This window comes from Anticarsia gemmatalis, chromosome Z (assembly GCF_050436995.1).
Source record: "Anticarsia gemmatalis isolate Benzon Research Colony breed Stoneville strain chromosome Z, ilAntGemm2 primary, whole genome shotgun sequence".
Taxonomy (NCBI): Eukaryota; Metazoa; Arthropoda; class Insecta; order Lepidoptera; family Erebidae; genus Anticarsia; species Anticarsia gemmatalis.
This window is the reverse complement of record NC_134776.1, coordinates 5,128,825-5,155,285: the sequence shown is the minus strand read 5'-3', so window position 1 is coordinate 5,155,285 and position 26,461 is coordinate 5,128,825. Positions and strand designations below refer to the sequence as shown.

The following is a 26,461-nucleotide window of genomic DNA, read 5'->3' as shown; positions in this document are numbered from 1 at the left end:
TTTCATAAAAATCCTTTCCATAGTTTTTGCCGAAAAGAGTAACAAACATATCCCTGTCCACACAAACTTTCGCATTAATAATATTAATAGGATTACAGTTAATAGCAATTCAAGAGAACTTAGAACCGAGTCAATTAGTATCCGATTATTTCTAGCGTTGGCGATGAAAAGTAGCCGCTAAGAAGCTTACCTATAGTAATATTCTTCAAGTTAATTAAATGATCAGTCTCATATAACTGAGGAATCGCAAAAACATAATATTACATAATTTACTGTCTTGGTAAGCCTCTGTTCGGAATAAGAGACGACGCTATTAAAGGTAACTTTGGAAAACCTGCATTGTACATGCAAAGCCCCCTTGATAGTGTGATTACGTTAAGTAATGTCCAGAAATACAATGTTTGATGGATGGACATTCATACACACATAATATGACGCCGCTTATACTCGAAGGTTCAGGCAGAGATGTAATAAATAAATAATAAATAAAAATGTATTGTACCAGCACATAAGGACAAATAGGAAACAATAATAATGATTAATCATTGACACGCACAAATCATCACAATATGCTGAGTGGTGGCTGAAAATGAGTGTCGGTAACAGCGAGCTCCTAAACTAGGATGAGATCCTGTATCTTAGGGGCCCGTGTCACAACAAGATCACAATGTTTGTAACAATATTAGGACTACACTAGAGAGGACATGCACAGTGAGCTAAACATTATACTTTGATAATAATAAGATTTTCAGTTTCTTCGTATGACAACTTCTGTAGATATCCACTAAGTTTATATTTGAGATTGTAATGTGTAAGGCAGTAGAGATTGATGGAGCGATTTAGTTTGTTATACAAACGTGCACTTTGGGAATCAAACTGGCGTCTAGCAAATGATGTAGGTGTAGGTATGATACCCACATTTCATCAAAAAATATGTATTTCATAATATTATATCCTAGGGCGTACTATATCACTAGCTTATACCCGCTGCACTAGCGTGATTTTGTTTCTAATAGACAAAAGTAGCATATTTTTCGCGCTACAACTTCAAAACTGAATAGACAGAATCTTTTACTAAACAAAATTAAACGCTGAAATAATATTTGTACGCAAACGCAGTCGCGGGAGTCAATTACAAATTATAAAGACATTGGAGAAGAGTGACGAAACAAATGACCACCCAGGATCAACAACGGCTAATATACTTAATCAATTATTGTCAGCGCTCGACCCAAATGTAGCAAACTACTTGTTACTTTAATAACTCTACATTAATATTATAGAATGGCGCAACTTTCGGCGTACAACTTTGTCCAAATGAGAAGAATCGAATATAGACCAGATACATAAAATCACGCCGTTTTCCCATAGAGGTAGAGACCACAGTAAACCAAATCTTACGATTTCTACAAACTTAATTTAATAAAAAACACATTCATACACTTGCTAATACCCCTACACTTTATGAAACATTATTAAAATTAAAAAAATATCAAGCATCTTTTATTCTAGGTTACGAATAGGCACCATACTATATATATATTTTGTTTTAAAAACCAAACTCATTTCTTTTTTACCCGATTGTGTGACGCAAAGAAGAGTAATGTGTTTATTGCTTTATCCAAATTGCTACATAGATGAGCAGCGCGGGTCTAGTACGAAGCTAATTAGAACATATGGCCCTTACACATAGCTGTCATCAGAAGGGTCACATGAGAAAATTGCATCACCTCAATTTAAACAATTATCATGATATTACTGTGAGAAGTCTGTATCAACCGCTTTTACATCACCAGCATGTCACGCTGAACTTATAGAGTTCCTAACTTTGTGACTTTTTGCATACCTAATAATTAGTTAAAATATAATATCAATACTATTGTATGTCATTATAGCAAGTATCATATTAAGTTTATCATAAGATTTTTTTACTGGAGCACTAATTTAAAAAGGCTACTCTGTACGCAACTCTTACTTATATTATTATAATAATTATATTTTTTTCATAAGCTCTCCTGTATAAAATGTTGATTTGATGTACTTTAAATTGATTATTTAAGCATCTCAAAACCCAGCAGTTGAAAAGTCGAAATTAATAAACAGATTAAAAAAATAAGCCTATGTGTTATTCTTATGTCTAGGATTTGTTATTTTGGTGCTTATTTCCTTGGTGGCATTATTTGAAACTTTGGTTTAACGTAAACATGAGTTCATCACTTGAATGGTTCAAGGCAGACGAGATCGAACCGTCAACTTAACGAATATTTCATTGTTACAGCCAGACCACGGTGACTGCGCGCGTCGTTAAAACAACATGGAATTTCTGAGACAGAAGTTTTTCACAATAAAAGTTCATTCATACATACATAAATAAAATCACGCCTTTTCCTCGCACAGGCAAAAGCCAAAGAATATGATAACTTTTTTTATCATTTCTTGTTAAAAAAAAATCTTTTCACATTCCAACACCTTGGGGTAGTAACATCGTAACTAGACAACTCATCCTACTTCCTACCGATTTTGTTAATATGAGAATATGTATCAAACATTAATCCATGAGGACGCGCGCCACGTGATCAGAGGGCTGGTCTTTACTTAGGGCAAAGAAATAAAACGAGGCAATGCTGCCAGTCTTTCTGTTCTCGTTACCCGAGGAGAAAAAAATTGTTTGTACATATAAATTTATTATACCTAAGTCAATCTAAATATTCAATTAAACCAGACAAGAATAAACATAAAATATGTAATACATGAGGATTGAGGATGGATTAATATTTATACATACAATATTCTTATATTAGATTGGGTGACGAGTAACAAACATTGGTCCAACCTGATAGAATAATGTTTGTTACTCTTTACCTCGAAAAATCTTTTAACGTTGACACAGTCACTACAACCTAGTAAATTAATAAATCGAAGATTATTTCTTTACAAAGAACTGCATGGAGCAGTAGATGCACAGATTACATTAGCAGGTGAATTTTGTAGAAGCAACATTAAATATTCATATTCCTAAAAGGTATGAATAATGACTTGCATTGTGCAGAATATTTTACTTACCTTTTTATTAAAGATTGGAACATCGAAAATAGACGATAGAAAGATTATAAACGTATTATGGATTATGAAGTTCGGTTCTTAATGCACGAATAGACTTATTTTAGAATAAACATAGCAAAAAAATATGTGGTATATTAATGTAGAACACGCTAGGCATTATCCATCGCTTTTATAGAGCAAACTAATAACAATAAGTCTACGAAAAGTGTATCAATGAGTGAATGCCTACGCAATGCGAAAATATGAATGAAATAAATTAGCAGTTGCCGGTCCTGAGGTACAAGTTAGTTAGATGCGCTATGACCGAGTATCAATAAAATATCAATTTACACATCGACTCGGCAAGCGACGCACGCGCAAGGTCTCATATTTCTACGTTCGCGCATCAAATAAAAAATCCTTACGTAAGTGTCAAAGTTCCATGAAAACATCATTCTTGAAATGACGTGAGCGAACAAAAAGTATGCAATAACTCTATTTTGGTTATGTATGAAGTCTTACGATTATTTTATCATGGACGATGGTCAGGGATGCGTTTTTTAACTTATATAACATCTTTAATTTTGGACATACGCCGTTTTCGTTTCATGTAACCTAAAAGAGGTTGATGGAAAAACCAGTAGCTGTAATACTTTTTATCTGTTACATCATCTCACCTATATTTCGTAATTACTCGTATGTGTAAATGAAATTGTTTGGAAATGGAAGCCAAATTTTTTATGTATTTTGGAAACATAGCAATATACGCTCGCGCCTATGAGACTAACGTTGTTCATGGCAAAACGTGGTCTAATCCTTCTATTATATATAGTAAGCAGGAAGCCGACAGTACCAGTACATGGTTGCATTTATTTTGGCCCATTAAACTTAGATGGTTTTAGTGAATCAAGCCTAAGTTGTTAAGATTCTCAACTACAGTGTTGCAAGGTCATATGAATTTTGGACGGTGTAATAAACATGATAATCGTATCCTAAACCATTCCTTAAAGAGTATAATTAATTGTAATTATTGCACTTGGCAACATTATGCTTAGAATAAATTCGCACACCATTAACAGTTGAAATTATTAATCTTCAAATTTGAATACAATACAATGTTTCTACTGTAATTATATTCATAAAAACATGTTTGAAATACGAGATGTCTTATTAGCGTCGATTCATCTTTACAGCCTCCGAAAACTAGTCTTGCTTTAAAAACATGAGCTGCAATCTCAACTTCGTAACCCGAAATTGTTGTTAGATAAGTTTAGTTATACATTTTTGGCCCTACCAGGCATTTGAACTCGAGACTATTGACTTTGCAGTAAGAAAATAGAAGTCAATGACCCGCCCAATTTCACGATTCATTACCTACTAACTTATTTAACTGATAACAATTTTATCTGAATTGGTATACCGTTATTGAAAGACAAACAAACGCTCATTCTCATTATTAGTATGGATGATGTAAGTCAAAATAGATGCCGGATGGATGTCCAAAACATTAGTTAACCGGACTATTCCGGGTATAATGAGCGCACTATCTGATTAACTTAGGGGAACTAATAAGGCATACATGCACTGTAATTAATTATAACGACCCATTTTAATGAGACAATGCAACTGAATGTTGCATAACCAAATTCTTTCGATGAATGTACCTTTGATGGACAGGCTCGCAACACGATCGTCAACAGCTAGTACATCGGCTAATGAGAGTTTGACAGTTAAAATATTAATATATCCCTCTTATTCATAAACACACTATAAACCTATTTTAGTTGAACAACTACTAAAATATGTTTTCTCTCTTTCATTTCGCTATGGAGTGAAAGAAACAAAACACTTCATAAGCCTTTCATAACTTTATATATTTTTATGAATAAGAGGGTATAATATATGTTTAGTAGTTATTATCCGAACCTTCCTCTGTGTGGACTATACCAGCTTAGGTACCATTACTGTGCTAGGTGTTGTTGTGTTGTCGTTGACATTACCTTACTTCTTGGAGTTAGTAGAAGACCCGGGATGATGTTAAACATTTTTTTGTCTTTTTATATTTTCCACAATTACACATCCCAGAAAATTCTCAAAAGTATTTTAATCGCAGCAATATATTTAATAATGATCCAAGATTTATGTAATTTTGAATACGATCAGTATAAGGCATGTGCCTACGTCCTACAATTATAATCAAAAGCAATTTACCCAAATTGACAAAATCTTCTACACTCATCAAATTATACACCGACATCTAAAACCAGTTTTGTATGTCAACTACAACTAATCTCAAAAACTGCTTTACAAACACTGATGGGATTATCGTGGAAATAAGCACACCGTCGTTTTAATTTAAATAATTTCATAACACCACGATAAACTTTGTTATTATGAGGTCATAATTCAAATCGTCGTTATTGCTTCATTCAAAACTATTAGTTTAGAGAAAACGTCGATTAAACTACTAGTTGAACTATTACCACTACTGCGAAAGAACGGAACCTTTGGAAGAGGCAGGCAATATAATTTACATTTCCTATTTTTAGTAAATTCGGACAATTTTAAATGCTTTAAAGACAACGCTTCTTTGCATTTCAATTAAAATTAGAAATTTGGAGTTTCAAAGTACAACTAGATTGCTCGAATCTGATTATATCTAATTTGAATTCTTTCAGGACTAAGCCTTCGTTATTAACTGTTTAATAATGTACTCAGCTGTAACTCACAACCTTCAGTTAAGGTTTCATGATAACCTAACATCCAGTTTTGACTACATCACGGCTACGATTACGTACAGTGCATAAAACGTAGCGCGATTTTTTATCCGTCCGGTACACACTTACAGGCGCACTTGTTTTCAAGAAAACGAAGCACAATCAGGTTTCAGACTCGGTCCAAACAAGAGAAGCGACCGTCTCGTGACTCAGTCTGGCTATTTTCAATTCTATTTACATTCAAATAAAGTGCATATTGCTATGCAGCTCACGCGTGTCGCTGCATCCAGGTTAAGCAACAGAACACAAGATGTAGGTCGAAGGCGTTATCACTGTGTTGTTATCATAATTCCTCACACTTCCCATACGTTCTGAAACATTGCCTTACTATCACGGTTTGTGTAAACTTGTAAGTACCTAATTACAAAAGCATATCGTGTGACAACACTATCAGAATAGTGTAGGATGGGAATACAGCGGGCTTATTCAAGATATTTAATTATGTTTATAGTGTCATTATTGTAAAGACAAAAGAATACGTTGAAAAGATATCACTTGTATTGTTACATATTCTTTGGAATACTCGTACAGCAGTCATCAGTATTTAAGCGAACTATGATTAAAATTCACGATGTTTTTGGCAGCTTTCAAGGGATGTGCTAGTCAACATAAAACATTTCATATTTTATTCCACGCAACGACATTGTTAGCAGTTAATAACATTATGCTGTTTATCGTTTGAGGATCAGCATATCGACATAATTAATCAAAATTCATATTTTAAAATCCGATGCATCGATGCTGAAAGTTTCAGCGGGAACTCTCTAAAAATATCTGTTTGAATAAAGGCTATAATGGTGAAACATTTAATAATATAGTAGCCTGTAGTCTCTGGGAATACCTACTGGTGAATGGTGATATTATGTTTGTTTAATGTGTTAGTTTCCGCTTTTGGGGAGGGCTATACTTGAAAACATTTAATTTCAAGTATTTAGTTAACAATTTACAGCCAGTACTATCGAGTATCGAGAGTTTGACATTTAAAAAGTGTCTGAAAATTTGTGGCTTCGATTGGTAGTAGAATTCATATTCGGGTTTAAGTTTTCTTATTTGTAATTTAATTTTAGGTACATTATCACAAGATGTGAAATAAATTACGTCGGTACTTTACAATAAGTATCGCATGATGTCACATCGTTGCTCATTTTATAGTAAATCGTCATTAGAACAACTCTGACTTTAATACCTTGAAACAAAATCACTTTTTAATTATTTGAGGAGACAAACACTATTATGTTTATTTTGTTCTTGTGACTCTCAAACATATCCTATATTAACCATTCAAGAAATGTCCTTAATATATTTTTTAAAACTATGAACAAGCAATATAAACAATATTAATAGTTAAATGATTGCATGCGTATCATTAAGAATCTTTCCATTGTCAACTTTTAGCGAAGCATTGCTAAGTATCAATTCAATCGATGAACTTTTAACAATACCAAGTTTAATTGAGCGTCACATGGAACATAGAGGTTGCTAACCTTAGAGTTAATTGCCAATGAGACGTATGGAGATAACGTCCGATATTAATATACTAACCATGGATAGACTTGCTAATCTTCGGATTGATTTTGACAGATTTTCACAGCACAAAACGTGCCAGAATTCAATTGGAGATAAGCAAAGCTATCCATGGATAGCATATTAATATGGGAAACAGCTAACTAAGTTTATCATTAAACAGTGCCGACCACAATAAATTACAGCATTGTTTTATTAATTGTAAATATTCTTTTGTAATTATAAGACTTAATAAATTACAGGCCAACAATATCTTACAAGTTCAATAAACTGCGATAATTCTAATTAAGCACGCGGTTCCTACATTTTTCAGGATAATATTTGCGCTATAATGAACAGCAACATATAATATTAAGGTCCGGTTTCACCATATCTATAACTATCAGATAGCTTATGAAATGGAATTTCAACAGCTGTTTTACACTTTTGCCGTCTTTATTAAGCATTTAGGTTATCTAACACTTAATAAACTGTTTAACTGGGCCTAATATAAATGAAATACATGATGTCTAAATGTTATAAGAAAACTGTTATCAAAATTTAAGTATTGTGCAAGGCGTCATGCCTAAGGTCACGACGATAAACTGTCACGGGCCGATAACCGAGAAAAAAAATCACAAAATATAATTATATTTTCATTAAATAATTATCTTGCGTTACAGAAATAGTAAGATGAATACATTTTAATGATAACTTCATTGGATAACCTCAATAAGGTAATCTTTGCTTGTTCTACTGATGTCATGCGTTTTGCGAGCTCAAATATAAATACTAATTGGTACCTAACCCAAACATAAAATAACATCTTAATCTAATCAATATTATTTATTATTTCATTCAGTAAATTTAATACAAATATACCTTTTAATAACTAGTCTCTCGCGATGCTTTCACTCTTAAAAAAGCTTTGCAAAAAATTTTTGTAGATAGTTGATATTCGAATTTCAATAGTATGTTCATAAATTGCATAGGTAAAAAAAAGGTAATTCCGGTAATAAAGGTCGATTGCGTGCAAAAAAATTTACCGCGTAAAAGCTTTTTCGCCTTAGCACTTTAAAATATAATTAAATAGGTAATGTTTGTACCTTTAATTTTCTTAGTATTATACACAATTCCTAGTATGGATAAAGATAATTAAAGTCAGAATGAAATTTCATTCATGAGCTACGTAATTTGATCGAATCTGACCGAATTGAGTGGCCAAATTTGTTCGTAGAATGTGATTCTGACCAATTTATGTGAGGTTCAATCATAAACAACATTGTAACACCTTGACTGCTATTTTTGTGCAGTGGTTAATGTTCATCCTGCTATTTTCGCATCCAGGATTTTAATGACCTCGATTGCGCAATAATAATTGTTAAAGGTAGCTTCATCGTGAGTTAAAACGATTTAAATATTCTGTTCGGTCTGGTTGTGCCTTATGTCTGTCGTTTGTATGTCTGTATGAGCGCCTGCGCCGAGGAGCCATTCTTAGTGCGGGACTCGTCATTGTAAGAAGAAGAAAGATAAGAAATATTATTAGTGTCATTAAAACGATTAGTGTATGTAAAGAGAAACACAATCATGCCCTGAAAGTTAATAATTTATAAGTTATTTTGTTCTAAACGGAAACAATTTCAATCAATTTTCGAACTGTGTACGAGTGAAGGTGACAAAACACCGTATAACTATTCAGAGCTTAGACAGTCAATAAATTAGGCTACCATAGGCTTAGACAGTCAATAAATCAGTCTACCATTTCAATAAAACTGACTACCTTGACTGATTACGAGTAAAAAGTAAATAGATATGCATTCTGCTCGATGCAGGTAATAATTAGTCAAGCGACCCAGCTTATGAAATGTGAAAAACAACTCTATTTATCGAATATCAAGCTGACGTAACACAAGTAAACGATCAGATCAGCAAATAATTTGAAAGGTAAACATGGCGTGATCTTTCCATGTATTGCTTTATTGCAAATTTTCCAACCAAAGTCTATCTATAGTGACAGAACGAAGGCAGTCATACCTACAATCTTATACCTCTACATTGTCGTTCGCGTTTTGGTAATTAACATGTGTAATAGTTGCTTATAACCTGCTGACTTTTTTTTCTTTATAACATCGACCCATCGACCACCGACAAAGCATTACAGACAAACCGCCAAAATTACATGAGTATTTTAATGCAATATGGCAATAGACTCGCCCCTTATTACAAGGGACTAAAATCATTTAACAGAAATTAATAAAATTGTTCTTTATAAGGTATTCTAAATGCTGGAACTCTTCAGTTTGCCTGTTTAAATGTTGCCACACAAACAAATATCATTATGTTAAATATTTCAATATTTAGCTCATTCGAATCAATTGATTTTTGCCACAATTAATGTTGTGCAATCGTCTTGTTATCAGCTAAGATAAATCATTTAAAAACATTGTGCATTCTTGACCTCTAGCACGATACAGATTTAACGGGAAGTGACCTCATTGTAATCAGTTTCGCTCACAAAATCATTTAATTCCTTCTGCGTACGACTCGTATAAAATCACGCCTTCTTTCCATGAAAATAGGCAGAGTACTCCAATTACTACGATTGCTGCAAACTTTCTTTTGCATCAAATGATGATATTATTTTTTGATTTATTTTGTATTTTGTATTAAGCAGTTAAACACGTTAGTAACTTTTGCACGAGGTTTGTACATTTTTTTTTGGTAATAAGAGTTGACCGTGTCATTGTTTTACCTGTGCAGCAGTGGCATAACTATATTTTCAGTCATAAACTGGACATACAAAGACTTACAATATTATAAATTAAAAAAACGATGTGTTTGTTATTAGTCTCTTGACATTATAAAAGCAAAAATTCGTAAAGATAAAGATGGAAATATAGATGTTTGTTACTTTTTCTCAAAAAAATTGACGATTGTATTTTCAGACAAATATTTTGGACCTGGATTAAAACATGGAGTTTTTACTCCCGGTAATCTCTTCGGGGGGAAAAAGTCAGTGTTTGTTTTATTTACATTACACCCGCTACACACCTTATTCGAGTTTGTTCATCAATTATTGACACAGGCTTAAAATCTGTTCGAAGTTTTCATTTGCGTTAGCAGGCATTTTTTAATAAACTGTAAAAGGACAAATAATGGAAAGAGAAAATATGAGTGACTGATGGTAATGTGTTTACTTTTTTATTATTAATGTCTTTGTATTCATACTTTTGACAAAAACTATTTTGCCGAATGTTATTTAAATCGATCTAGCTGTTTTCACCTATATTCTGACTGAACAAACATTTTCAGAACATTTTTTTTATAGCGCGTTAGATGCAATGGCTAACGTGGTCACCTCGCACGTGAATGCGTGATGCACGAAAAGCATTTTAAATCGATATTCTTTTAAAATGTACTGTTTTCTTACAGCGTCAGTTAAAGTGCATTGTCGCCGGATCAATAAAGTATTTGCAATATTGATAGCTTAAATGTCTCCAAAGAGTTCGCAGCTGATTTATTAACGAACTTTGTAACGATTTTATTGCTTACTGGCCCACGCGGTTTCGCTCTCTTGTAATTCGGGTTAAAAAACAGATTTATGATTTCTTTTACCATTCTTGAAATTACGAATCAAACATCAATTTAAATATATCTAATATTGAAATTACTGTAATTTCACACCTGTTATACAGAAGGTGTGACGGAAAATTAACGAAAATACTTCCTTTTGAGACAATGTTAAAGCTTAATTGTATTTACCGTAAATGTAAAACAAAAAATATTTGCTCTTATTTATTGATCATGTGTGGGTAAGGTTTTCTGTTTGTAAAATAACAAGGACGGACTTAGTAACTAAAAGTTGAACACTTAGGCACAGTATTTTATCTTTTCACTGGCGATAACCTTGTCAAGACGTACACGGCTTTGTGGGGTCAAATGTACTCAGTACATCAAAAAAATTACACGGAATAATGATAACACTACGTTCCAGTTTAATGCATATTCTTGATTGAAAATATATACCGATTACGGACCCAATGCTGGGCAAGGTCTCCTCCTAAAATAAGGCATCCCTTGAGTCCTCTACGCTGGCCAGTTTACCTCCTGCAATTGTTTTAATAAGTCAAAACGATGATTTTTAACAAAGTACAAGTAGCGCATTAAATTTATTCTTTTCTGATTAGTGAAACTGCAAAATAATCGTTCTTTAGTTTATGCTTTAACAAACATACAAACAACGGTCAGAAATAAGAAGCAAACTCGAAACAACTACCTATTTGTGGATTACACAAATATTTATGCCGTGTGGGAATTTAACTATAGAATGCGAATAACGTGGCGTCATAGACGTCATCATTTGTTTGTACTATTTTTTTAATATCTTTTACATTTTCATTTTGACTTTCTTATATTTTATAAAATCCCGACTGTTGTATCAGAAGATGTAAGCAAAAGTGTTTTTGGTCGCGTCACTAAACACCAGACTATGGATACTTCTACTAAATATTCTAAAATCCCAACTGCATTTTCGACCCGAAAATGACCTTTGAATATAAACGAACGAATCCAGTGAAGAATTATATGACTGTTCATTTAATGTACCTTTAACTTACTACCGACTCTGTTAACCGAGACCTGTTGAACCGAATCATTTACCAACAGCACATAACCACGCAAGTATACATCTTATCACTTATAAAATATAGTCGAAAATTGCATAAGGTCAAAGTTTATCCGCTATCCTACATTGACGTTTCTCCTAAACATTTGTAAAGCGGGTTTTGAGAATAGGGATCACGACTAATTTTAATTTTTAATCTGTCTGGTAGATCGTAATAAATATACACATACACTTTTTGTTACATTTACAAAATATATCTAATATTTTAATTACGCACAATATTTTATGTATTTACAAAATCAAATAGTCACGGCGAAACATTGCGTTAAAAAGTCGCATGACGTCACGTTTTAGTACAAGATGTACTACAACGTGACGTCATTAGCCCCCAGTACGTAACTTTAATTCTTTTTAACTAAGCCGCTTAATATTGTTCTTTGATGAAATAAATACGTGTGTAATATTTTTATTATATCTACCAGAATGGCAAAAGTATAAAAAATAATCGTCATCCCTATTGATTTGCTTACATCATGTGCAGAGATAAGCTAGGTCGTCTACCCGAGAGTCGTGACATTAACTCCTCCTAACAACATAGTGTGTAGGTATAATTAGATTACACTTTTGTTTTTATAGTACGTATGCGGCTGCAATTTAAGAGTTCCGGGTTCGATTCCCGGGTCGATAGAGTTATTTAGTTTGGTATTGTTTTAGCGCCGGCAGACTGAAAAATATCTTCGGTGATATCTGCCTGCTATCTTTGAAAGAAAACTGCTTTATTGGAAACAATAGTCTGATTTGCCTCTTAATGAAGCTATTCTTAATTATTCTATGCCAGTTAGATCAATGTAAATTATTTAAAGGGTTTCAAAATTATCATGCTATTTACGGTTGTCATATTTCAAAAACATTTTTTTAAATCTTTTTATCAGCGCGGCGTCACGAATGTCTCTGTCAGTAGAGGCGACAGTCTTAACATATCTTATTCAGTGCAACAACTAGTACTCAGAAAGGAGGCTCTATGGAATTGCTGATGAATTCTGAACATAAAACACTAGCTAATAACTGAGTTATACTTTTTATTACTTTAAACTTTCGAAAGTATAAGGTATTCAGAATTGCTTGCCCATAAATGAAATATGATATCTAAACTTATTAAATAACGACAATTATGAAAACTGAGATTTAATATGATCCAGATTAAAAGTAAACATTTTGTCTATAGTACGCCAGCTTTTTTCATCTTCTATACTACGTTACTGAAACACAGCATTGCCAATCAAGACAAAGTTTTGAAAATAATACACTAACTAGGTATATCCATCAGCTTCACAATGTTCAGGTGCGTAGTATCACCTCGTAACTGACGGTCATAAGTATGACAAGATATATGAATGCGAACAAAGCAAAATAAGTTTGTGGACTCTTAGCAACTTGCGTCTATTAATTAGCCTCTGTCTACGCGCATGGGACCAAAACACGATTTTATGAATGTAATATATTTTACAAAGCATTTTTTCTGACGCGTTATCTGCAGATTCTCAAAGAATTATCGTGATCATTTGATCGTAAGACGATCTCCAGACAGAGGTGGGTGCAACAGTGCCCACGTGTAACAAAATACAATTGCACAGTCGTTTATAATGATGCCGATACAAATATATAAGCTAATAATAATCTGTCAACAATTCAACATTAGAAATATAGCTTTGATTTAAACACTATCCCGTCCACTATTTTCATGTGCAAGCACAAGTTTTGTCGCTGCATTAACATATTACATGCCAACATTGCGCTTATTAGGAGCATAGGTGAAGGTTCTAAATGCGCTTGCAGGATTTAAATGACGTCCATGGCTTTCAGACTGGATCCACGTATCAGTGGCTAAAAGTTTGATAAACTCTGAGGTCCATTCATTAATGAGATATGCTCGTGATAAAGCTATGTAACATTTTAAGCCTTTCATAAAACTTCAAATTTATTCAGCCATTTTGAATACTGATAAACTTTAGCACAAAAAAATGACGCCTAGGATATTGCATAAAACGAGACTATATTAACTGCACTTCTGCACTAAAAGATCTTTAAACAAAACACAAGATTTTCCGCGCTTCCGAGCTATTTTCGTGTGTAGGCGTTTCACAACGTGATGGTTTTATTCTTGAAACTGTATGTTTCTTAAAACAAAAGTGATTGAGGAAGAGAGAATCACCAGAGAATAACATTTTGACTTGAAGGTTGTTATGCTTTCAGCATTTATTTCCAACTTACAATCTATTTTCTTTGGGCACAGGATTTAATATTTGGATTAAAGAGTTCATAGGTTCAGTAACGTTCCAGAAAATTTAACAATTAACATCTACTATATGTAAAAGAAAGTCGTGTTACACTATTTAATTATGACTCAAGAAGGGCTAAACCGATTTGCCTGAAAATTTATGTAAAGGTAAAACCAGAAGACGGACATTGAATACTTTTAATTCGATCCGACCGCGTTTGTACTTGGTTAAAGAACTGACCTTGAAGACAACAACACCAAGTGGTCATGATCTTCTGGTAGCTCGTAAAATTGTATTTAAGACATGAGAAAGGTTTTTATGAAAATAGAAAACAGCGTGAGCGGAGTTGCGTGGGTCAGCTAGTATTAATATTATATATTTCGCAAACAGATATGTGAGACGAAACGACAATGCAATTTCAACGAGCTTTTCATTTTCGTAATAAGGTGGTCATGACGATGAAGGAATTACGTTTGGTCGGATTTTCTTGATCTTAAACGCATCACCGGCGATACAAAGGCGTTTAACTCAACAACTACGTAGGTTTGATATCACAGGTTATATTAAACTTTATTTACCACTTCAGAAACGTTACTGCAATTTATTTCACAGATGTATTAAAGTTTGTCCAATTATATTATTTATCAATATATATCATTAGCTAGCCTTCTACCCAACTACTCCTATGGTCAGCTTCTATGGTCGGATGCAGCTGAGTATCAGTATCAGCACCTCCGTAATCCATATACCATGGTTATAACACCATAAACCTTTTTATGACGAGTTGTCAGACTTTCAAACTCGTGACTACTAGTGACAACTTAGTTTGTTTAATCCATAAAATCCTGAGTAAATTTTCACGACAGTCAATATTTTGATCTATAAGATTTTGTCACGCGCTTATTTTGTAGGTTGTGACAATGATGGCTATGGCTATCTTTTACCGATATTTAAGCAAGGAGTGTCAACGGTTTAAATGATAAACTTATTTATATGCCACGAAAAACTCACAAAGAAGCAAAAAAAAATTTTGGCATTTAAAAAAATTATAACTTCGTGCATTTTACACCCAGCTTTTGTCATAAATAATTCTAGATTATACACAATTTGCGTATTGTCACGTAGACAAGACAGCATCTTAAAGTTTGCTGTTTCCAAAAAATCATACTTAATATATATTTTTTTGCAGCATTACGATTGTAACTCTTACGATTTATAAATAATAACTTCGGCTTTACAATTATTGTGAAGTTCAAAAAGCTTAATAAAAAAAAATTTAGTAGTTCTTGCACTATGTCTCACTGTAACTCAATACGAGATATAATATTATCAGTCATGTTACCAATTAAGAAGTTACACTCAGAGTGTCGCGACTCGCGATGCAATTCTGTGCTCATCGGAGTTTCCACGCATCTAAACGTCCCTATCATTTCTACTGTCCTGTAATCAAATTAAGCAGTTTGCACACTTGCCACTCGTTAAGTTACAATTCGCGATGCTTCTTACAACCTATAGGTTTGTTTATCACGGAGTAAAAAGTTAGATTTCGTAACCTAGAAAGACATAAGACAAAAATTCAGGTGCGTAGTACCTACTAGTAACTGGTGTATGTCAATGAATGAGCAAGGGAACCTTGTAAAGATCGTACTGAACGGTGTCTCTGCTTACTACCTAGGGAAAGAAGGCGTGATTTAATGTGTATATTTTCCGTAACCTTTATTTTCAATCGCTTTTAACATCCGTCGACAAGTAGCGCAAATAATATATTAATGATATTATTAATTTGACGTTTATAGCGAATCTTTTGACGTGTTAAATACTTCATTTCTGATTCAATTATCAATAATATTCCAAATTGATTGTAAGAGACAAGACGCTGTAAAGCTAATAAGAGCTTACAACATTCAACAGTTCGTCACAAAAAAAAATGTTAAGTAAAAATCTTGAAATAAAACTAATCTGTGTATACATATTTTCGTTGGTTTAAATAATCACTTGAAGGGTTTACTTGAACACTAATAGTTTCATGTTTTCTCGTTCACTTTGTGATGAAAAATTGTCTGGCGTAGCGCTAAGGAGTGTTTGGTGGGCATGTACCTAATAAGAAAAGCTTTTAAGACATATGCCGCTGATGGCAAATTGAGTTGGCCGGGACGCGAAAGTGTACCTGATTGTATACTCTTTTAAAATATCCGCACTCATACTTTGGCAAGTATTTATAGCTATTGATTTATTGTGAATTTTAACATCAAATTAAAATATAGAAACTTTCATTACTGTTTTTGTTGTAATGTTTGCCGAGCAGGTAAATAAAGAAACTTTAATATATTTTTAAAATTAATTTTATTAATACCGCTTAAAACCGGGATCACCATGGAAGATAAAAATAAATTCACCAGCTCTTGTTCGCAGATTTCATTAAAGCTTTAAAGTGTTATTAGAAATAATTTAAATCGTTGTCATATTATCCCGTTTCTGTCCGTTTTTTTTCGGAATAAGCTTGCCCGCAGTGCCTTGTATACTTTTGTCAAAACGCGCTAATTTAAAATCTAGTTATTTACCTATCGTTCAAATTGCATATTATTCATATTACTATACTCTCATTGAAAATTTTCTTAAATTAGTGACTTTGACTGGCAAGAAAGATTTATGTATCGTAAACACAAAATCCCTCCGTACCGACTTTTCTTATTTTCCTAAACGAATGTGAACTGTATTTCGGTTGTAACAATGAAAAATTAAGTTTGTCTGCTCACCACTCTACAGCATTGTTATTTATTCATAATTATAGTAGTAATGTTATGAAAATCATCGTTTTATTTTATAGCGAATTATTTCATGTACAGCCTTGCTCATAAGTATTAGGCACCCTATAATTTTGAGTCTTATGAATGATTAGGTTGAAAAATGAAACGAATTTGGTAATAAATATTCATTTATTAATAAATAATTATAAAATATACTAATATTTTGTGTGTCTGCCCTTCGCTTTGATCACTGCAGCAATCCTGCTAGGCAGGCTTCGTACAAGCTTCTTGCATTCATCTGCAGTGATGGCATCCCACTCTTCCATTAAAGCGTTTTTTAACGCCGATTTTGATGTTATGGTGTGCTCACGTATCTTGCGCTTTAATATACCCCAAAGTTGCTCAATGGGGTTGAGATCTGGAGACTGTGCCGGCCAATCTAGCAAGTCAACGTTGTTCTCTCGGAACCAACGCGTTGTGACTGCCGATGTGTGACAGGGAGCATTATCCTGCTGGAATTTGACACCATCTAAGTTTGTGTCGCCGAAAATGCGGGTCATAGAAGGCATCAACGCGCTTTCCAGTACATTTATGTACTTTTGGCTGTTCATGCGACCTTCGCAAACGAACATTTCGCCCACTCCATCGGCAGACATGCAGCCCCAGATCATAATGCTGCCGCCTCCGTGTTTGACGGTAGGCACCACACAACTTGGGTGGTATTCTTCACCGACACGCCGTCGCACAAAAACTACACCAGGCGTTCCAGAAATCTGAAAAATTACCGAAATAAACTTGATTTAAAATTTGACATATTTTTTCTAAAATTAAACTGTTGAAAGCGAAATGCGTGTTGATATTTAACATTAATGGTATAAAACTTACCTCAAAGTTAGATTCATCGGACCACACAACATTGGACCAATCTTCTTCAGTTAAATGTTGGTGTCTCAGAGCCCATTCTAAGCGGCTCTTTATGTTGCTGGCGGAGAGCAATGGCTTCTTCCTCGCTTTGCAGCCTTTTAAACCAACTTTCGCAAGTCTTCTTCTTACTGTTGGAGCACTGATTGATCTTCCAATAGTCTCTGAAAGATCTGCAGCGAGCTCAGAAGAAGTTTTTTTGCGATTTCTGAGGGAATTACGAATAAGTAATCGGTCTTGTCGCGCTGTTGTCTTATAATTTCTACCTGTTCTCGGTTTGTCCGCGTGAGAACCAGTCTCGGCAAACCTTTTGATAGCAGTTTGCACTGCACAGCGAGAACACTTCACCATTCTGGCAATCTCTATCTGAGACTTGCCTTGTTCATGTAGAGTTTGAATTTTTATCCGATTTTCCACACTCACTTGAGTTAATTTAGGCATTTCGTAAAATAGACTGTATCTAATTTACAAATAAGTCGCAAATAATAGCCTTTTGTCACTACGAGTAATGAAAGAAGACTGATTCAAAAAACAAAATTATTTGAAAAAATGACATAATTGACAAAATGTCGACCAGATGTTTTATGACACCTTAGAATTCGCAATCCTTTGTTTAAAATTTCCTATTGATAACGCCGCCTTGCATATTGATAAAAGGATTCGTCAATTTTTAAATACTGAATGTGTTGCACGTGTTTTATGGGGGTGCCTAATACTTATGAGCAAGGCTGTATATAGAGTACCCGAATCTAGTTAGTCACGCACGTTTATATAGATGAAACCAGTTTAGCAAAATATATGTATTGTTAAACACTGTTTTTAATACTTAATTATGTTTTACTTTGTTGGATCAAAAAGATCATGTCGTTAAGTGTATTAGTACCTACTTTCGTCAATTATCTCTTTAGCATAATCATTTATTAAATAAAATGTACATACCTAACTTTATAATTTCAGGGAATATTTTTATTTTCAGATCGTCACGAGACGATTTCAATTTCCAATAGCGATATCTATACTTCTAATAGTTTGCTCGTTTTACCTAATTTAAAGTGTTCCAGTTGTGGAGTTAAATATTTTGCAAAACGTTAAGTACATACTGATTATAATTAATACGACATAGACGTACTGATATTTCTTAACAACTTAATCAACTCTTAAATTTACTAGCCGTGAGAGAGTAATTTTCACGAACAATGCATCTAACTACACTCTGAAAATTGTTTTAGAGAAAACATAACGTGGGGGACGTATTTAGTAGGGACAAAACTCGTGTCACCCACAGAATTCAGCAACACGTAGCGACGCATCTATGTCGAGCGCTTTGAAGACTCTACCTATTAAGTTGATAAAGCTGCTGCGACTAACACCAACGTACGGCACACTAAACCCTCTCAACCATGTGTTTACACCTTCCACCGACCTCAAGACCAATTAAAACAGTTTAAAAAAAACAAACGGATTATTATTTGTACGCGACCGTCGACATAATAGATCAAAACCTGTTTTTTATGACTTTTACATAATTTTAAGAATTCACGCGTGCGATTGATAACAGACCAATAATTATGACGAATATCGTCTTTTTGCTTCAAGTTTAAACCTCATTTAAGTCCGTACGCTTAATCAAATAAAGTTTATAACAATGGCAGACACAGTTGAGTGCAGACTCAGCTAGAATAAAATTAGCTAAGGTAATACAGAAACAGCTGTAACAATACACTTGTAGGTGATATTTTGCAGTTGTAAAAAATAACAACTGGACAATAAGCTTTATAGATTTAATAACGAAACATTAAATGCAATCAGCGCAGAATTATTTCATATGTAAATTATGATGACCCAATTAAAATGCCTACTTGTTAGCAACTAAAAACCACATGTGTAAGTGTGCTGACTTACACTTTTATCAACACCAATTATCTGTAGTTATCGGACGATACGGAGGTGCTAAACATCATAACTTGGTATATTAACTAGTTTTGTAACTGCTACTGTGCAAGCATATTCTGTAAACTTTTTACAATTCTAGCTGTTGTTACCGACGGCTGTTTTTTAACATAATATAATCAAAATTTCAAACGGTCGTTTAAATGCAACATTATAAAGTAAAAATATGTTTACTTGTCGCGGAAACCGGCTCTACCACCAATCTCAACATTACTACTTAAATATTATGAAACAAAAGTTTGACCATCAAAAATGTATCATACAATAAAAATAATAAATCTCAGAGACTAGGCTGTGGGAAGTTAAAAAGTTTTTGCAAAGTATTTTTAAAACGCAGCGCGGGACCCGCCGACCGGCTTTTTGGCCATGTCGGGTAACGGACTTACCTGAATGAAGGTGATGGCGAGGACGGGGAGAAGGGCCGCTAGCGGGACCCCTCTGGTCCTCATGGTACTCCGGCTGTGCTAGAGACGAATCTTGAAAAGTTTAGTCCGTGACCGGCGAGCGCGCAGGCGTCGACCGCGCCGCACTACTGTCGGACCGCGAATGATGAGTCGCTCAGTCCGACTCTCCGACCTCCGTCCGCGTCGCGCTCCTCTAGCCTCTATTAACTTCATATAACAACTCCAGAAGCGCACGCATCGCCCCGCGCCGCCTTGCAACGCTTCCTACGCAACCTCCATTCCTACCAGCCTCATATGCACTTCCATTTTTCATTAAACACATGCGACGAGTTAGACAATTTCTCTAATTACTTTCCGATGCTTTAGCTGTACAAAGTGATTCGAGTAGTACCCATATACAATTTGTAAAATGCTTTGCATGCAAATATTTTTGAGGTTGCAACTCTGTGGATCAGTGTGACGAAAGATTCTCCGTCTCGTTCACGCCTCTAAGCCCTGCAAAGTTCTATGACCCCTCTCCTGCGCTTATCACACCGTCTCAATTACGTATCAGAAAGCCTTAAGTTTTGTCGATTTTTATAAAGAAAATTAAACTTTATTACAGTATGACTAAGTCTAATGTGCAATGTAAATAGTATTGCAATGATTCAATGTGATATCGCCGAGTATTATTTACTTATTCGACGCGCCCAATTTCTTTGCTCAAACTAGGCAAAGCAATAAGTTAAAATTAATCGCACTTAACTTATATTATTACAATTTATTGTTATTCAATGCGCAATGGTAAACCTCAAAATAAGGTGTTCATGATTTATATTTTCAATTTTATTTCAATGATCGAGGCATTCATCTGATTTGTTTCATCTTACAGCTGTAAAACTGTTTTGTTACTGAAGTTATATAATCAAGAGTATATGTATTCGTTTAATTAAAATAATATCAGTAATAAGTAATTAAAGACCGCACGATACGAGGCGTTTTTTATTGTCTTGGAAGTTGTCGTTTTGTAGTTATTACATTGACACCGTCGATACCTAGCATACCTATTAATTTATTTTTCAATACAAGCAATACTGCTTAAAGCGATATACCTGCAACCATATCTATCCGAGTAACTTTGATAGGTAGGAACTGTAAATAAAAATTACGAGGCCTGAAAAGATTTATAATAACGTAAAGTTTATATAATAAAATAGTGATAATTAATTTCCAATAGCCTTGAATTTTGGCCTTGGGTTTGAACTGGAGGTCCGTGACTTTGCTGTCGATCAGTCTTCGCTAAACGGTTAATGCTTTTGTGATCTGTTGCGCTGCGTATTATTGGCTAGTTTTGTTTGGTGTTACGTGACAGTAAAATAAAAACAAGCACGTCAAATACTAAAAAGCGTTATAAAAAGACGTTATTCAAACTCAGGTTTATACATTTTGCAAGCCCAAAAGTTCGACACATTTCTTGAGGCTAGGCCACTTAAGTTGGCGGGCGATGTGGACTCTAGACTTAACCTGTTCTTCGTTCCGCAAGGAAACCCCTGCACAACAGTGGGACAGTAACAAGAAAAGGTAATTTATAAATATTAGATCTATCAATACTGCACAAGGAGCGTTCTTTACTTTCACTAAGTATTGATCAAAGAAACACAAACGATTGACAAGTGCGGTACTACTGGCAAGCTAGTAACATATTGTGCTGGAAAGCATATATTAGAAATACACAATCAAAGATAAATTAAAACAAACAAAAAAAATCAATTATAGGCCGACGACGTAGTATGGAGCCTTGGCATGCACAAATTGCACAATGAATCTAGATAATTAGACGGATTATAATTAATAATTATGTGTAGGTATTTCCGAGATAAATCAGCTATATCAAACATACCACAATCATCTGCATAAGTCCTAGGGACTATTGATATTCTTAATTTTTATTGTGTACTTATACCTCATCCTGTTGCGAACCATGTATCATATACGAGGCTAATGTATAGAATAGTGGTAAGCTGAATGTAAGCTTTTGACTTTTAAAAATACCCGTGGTCAACACACACCTACCTAATATAATATAAATTAATAGTGTGAACCACATCGATTAACAGATGGACTTAACCATAAAAATAAAACGAAATCTCCTAATATATTCCCAAGCGCGAAACGCGACAATAGCTTTACCGGGGCGGGTTGTAGTTTCTCAATAAATGTATTAAACCAATTTTAGGCATGCAAGGTTTGATAATAATATGGCAAAAAACTACTGGCCACTGTAGTCATATCCTTAGGGCGAGTTCCCACTATATAGATTACACTAGAAAAATTAATCGTTAGACGACTGTCGTCTCTAGCTGTTCCTATTATAACGATTGTTTGTCATCAAAATTATTGTTTAGTGACTTTCGTATCTAGCCGTCGCCACTGTCACGATAATCTGTCGTCACTGCAAAATGTCGTAGACGACATTAAGTCGTGTCGTTCTATATGTGAACACCTCCATTTAAACATATACCTAAGCCACGACACCTAAAACTACACGATTATCTGTCGTTACGACATAGTGGGAAAGCGCACTTTTATATTATACCAATGGATTAGTTTAAAAATAAATATAATCTGTATACTTTGAAATCTTTGTGAGCTTGATTCTCGGTCAACGTGCAACTTTGTCAACAGTCTTTATATGCAATTAAACTTAGTTTATTACAGTTTATTTTCTCAAATAAACGTATGTTTCCTTTCAGTAAATTAAGGTATCTTCAATATTTAAAGTAGTTTCCCTCCGTATTCCATCATTTTCCACCCTGTATTGTAACTCTAATAGATAATATGGGAAACAAAAAAAAATCCATAACAAAAATTAATTGCACTATTCACACCGCTGACATTTAAATTTTAGATGATCGGAAACGTTTTAGCGAGGTATATTCCGGGAAGCGTGTTGTCAAAATAATTTAAAATAAACTGGGTGTAAAATCTTTTACACAATGCATTTATAATTAGAGTAGGTAAATTTACCGAACTTCAAAAAGGCTATGTTCGATCTTTTGTTTATTTATGTCTGTTCATCGATTATTCCGCCATCGTAGGAAGTATTTTCAAAATATTTTTTATCCAAAAGAGTTTAAGTACCCCTGAAATGTGTATGTAATGGTCTCTTTCAAACGTTGTTAGATTTTTTTCTTTTTCATTCATAAAATCACACCATTACATATATATCAAAGGTATAAGCGTTGCTGAATGTCGGGCACATTAATAGACTTCGTGGTGGTTATTTATACTTATAGAAAAGCTCAATAATCCATGCCCGACCCAAGTTTTGAACCCGAGACCTCGTTTTCAACAGTCACACACACAACTTCTCAGACCGATATAAAATAGATCAGACACGGATAAAGGGAAAATAAACGCGTATTCTATTTGATATAATGATTGAATATATTTCCTACAGACAGGCTTTGAATTATTAGCTACAGGGGAAAAAGAACAGGAAAGCATGGGAAAATTCAATGAACGCTTGTTTTTGTTTATGATCACATTTTCCGCATTATGAATGTGTCTTTCAGACTTAAACAGACGTTCCTCTTCACTGCTTGCTTACTCAAGTTATTAAGTATTATTAAGTACTTATTAAGTATTACCTATTAGTGTACTAAGGTCTCTATTACCCATTTAAGGAAAGAAATTCTCATAAATTATTTTGACGTAGTAATAAATCAATCAATCTGTAATCTTTGACAAAGTATTGATAAATGGTCAGCTGACCAAGATCAGTCGAAGCTCAAAAGTAAATGAAATGCTAAAACAATATAATGATTAGGTATAAGGTAACTAGTTAAAGTTCCTAAAGTATTTTTTACTTAAAACTATTTTTTATCTACTCGAACTCTTGGACATGCAAGATTTTATCATTACCCTTTCCTTTATCTATCGTTAAAACAAATGATAATAATTTGCATTGTAGTACACATCACTTCCAAAAGTCGGTTTCAAACCCAGTTTCCTAAGAGGTAGGTACATACTTTTTTTGTTTAGCTTCATGACTAAGTCCACCAAGAACGATATTAAATAAAATAAAATAATATGATATAAAGATGGTAAAAAAAGAAATTTAATTATATTGTTTTTTATAACTTTAAATTCCTACTCTTTATTTGCTAAACGACCATGTTGAAAGAAAAACTGTTATTGTTATTTTTTTTCAGGTACATACGTAAGCCATCAGCTATCTTAGTTCTAACTAAAATATTAGTAGGTAAGTAAGCTTACCTTGAGACATCAATATTGCTATCTACGCTTCTGTTATACCACAGTTTCAGTCTATAAGTTTGCACCAGCTCGAACAATAAACTTTGTCCTATCTATTCAGTATTGTATGACGCCTGAACAAATTATTACGATGTTGGAAATTGATGTCTCATTACATTTTTCCTTTTCGATAGATATAATTTTTTGAAGGGAATAAAATAATGAGTCCAAATACAACCATATTATGATATAATTTTCTACAGTTATATGTGAAGTTAAATCAAGGTCTGGTCAACCTATTAAATCTTTAGTCTTTTAGATTTTTATTGCTATTTAGCGATACTTAATCCCAGGTTTTCATTACATCCATTAAAATCGGTTAATAGGTTAGGCTTGGAAGCGTACGTTGTACGAATTATTGTAAAGAACTTTCTTTAAAAAAAATCTCTGTAATAAAAAACTTTCTTTCAACAAGAGTGGGCGGAACTGTGGAAAAGAATATGATATAAGTTTGTAAAGATACTTATAATATTATACAATAATACAAAGATTGTATTAGAGTGTGGGCTGTAACATATAAAATGGAAGCGAAGCCATGCTAGTTAGTGCAAGTCACACTTAGGCTACTAAGGCACTAAACACACCAGCCGATACACGTAGGCACTTTGCCTAAACGGGAGGGCTGACACGGAACTGTGTGGACACGGCTTTCATCAAACAATTAACTAGCTTGCTAATGTCCTCTACCGTTCAGAGCACTCCAGAGACTTTGAACCGTGGACAGTTTAGCTAAACACTGGAATCCAACGCATTTTAATGCATATTTTCGTAAAAAGTACCTAATTATTTTATTTTATCATCTAATCAACCTAATGTCAAACCGCTAGGAAGCCTTTGACAAAGCCAAACAACTTAATAGACACAGCTAGACCGACTGTTTACGTACCCTCAGAAACACGGATACGCCTAGTTCTTCTACCACAAAGCGATCACCTACGTACAGTATGACCGCACCAAGTGTTGCTTAACACACAGATCCTTCTCCGGTAAACAAATATTTTGAAAATTACTGTCCTACTGCTGAGCGAAGCATTTCACGAGGAATAATTGAGATGCATTGAGTACCTATACGACAAGTCCAAGACTAGCTAAGAGTGGATGGGGATTTCGTATCCTTCTAAAAATTCGCAGACTCACATTTTCATAACAATATTTTCCTTCAATACTGTTAAAATGAGGGATAATCACAATTACCAATAACCCTTCGTTACAGAAAATTTTAATTGTCCTTTTTATTAAATAAGTGTATGGTACATAAATTCCTTTTCATAAAGGGTTGAAAGCAGTGAAACCTGTTGAATGCTTAAAAGTTCACGTCGAAACTTCTGAACTGAGTCGCAGCTCAAAAATGTTAGCATTTTGTTACTAACCTACTTATTTCAAGAAAAATAACTTGCTCGGCTTCTCGCGTCTTATTTACTGTTTTATTTCTATTTTTAGTAAGTGTTGTAAATGTATTATTAGAGGTACTGAATGAAATTCTCGAAAACCAGTGTTTAGAAGTAATTTTGATATTAGATTCTTTGGTCTCTGCCTTCAGTGCTTCCCCTATGAGCGCAGGGTGCGATTTGTATGTACGCCCACTTAACATGAAATAGTTATTTTTGCTGAAATGTTTCTATAAATAAAATTAACAATAACGTATTCTGGTTTGAGTAATTAACCTGGTGACGGGGTTAATAGCCCGTTGCGCTCATCGGTCGGTAAACGATTTGTAGGTGAGCCAAGCCTTGGCTTTATATAGATGGGTGACCGCATAATGAGGTTTGAGCTGAGCAACTCCGTGCTTCGGAGGACACGTAAAAAATGGGTCCCCGTTGTTGTCTATTAAGATAAAAGTCGTTAAGACATGTCAAAGGCCTTTTGCGTCTTGAGCTTGGACACTAGATTGATCAGTAACCATTTAATAAAATACAAT

At 34.0% G+C, this 26,461-nt stretch overlaps 1 protein-coding gene across 7 annotated transcripts in view; it reads right to left on the bottom strand.

Annotated features, from left to right (window-relative positions):
- Positions 1–20,383, bottom strand: part of trol (terribly reduced optic lobes) — a 185,003-nt gene extending 164,620 nt beyond the window's left edge. For all 7 annotated transcript variants that reach the window (XM_076135504.1, XM_076135506.1, XM_076135509.1 and 4 more), the window contains exon 1: positions 20,230–20,383. In XM_076135504.1, coding sequence (XP_075991619.1) covers positions 20,230–20,292 — 63 coding nt within the window. In that variant the 5' untranslated portion in view covers positions 20,293–20,383. The remainder of the gene's footprint in view (positions 1–20,229) is intronic.
- Positions 20,384–26,461: the final 6,078 nt, after the last annotated feature.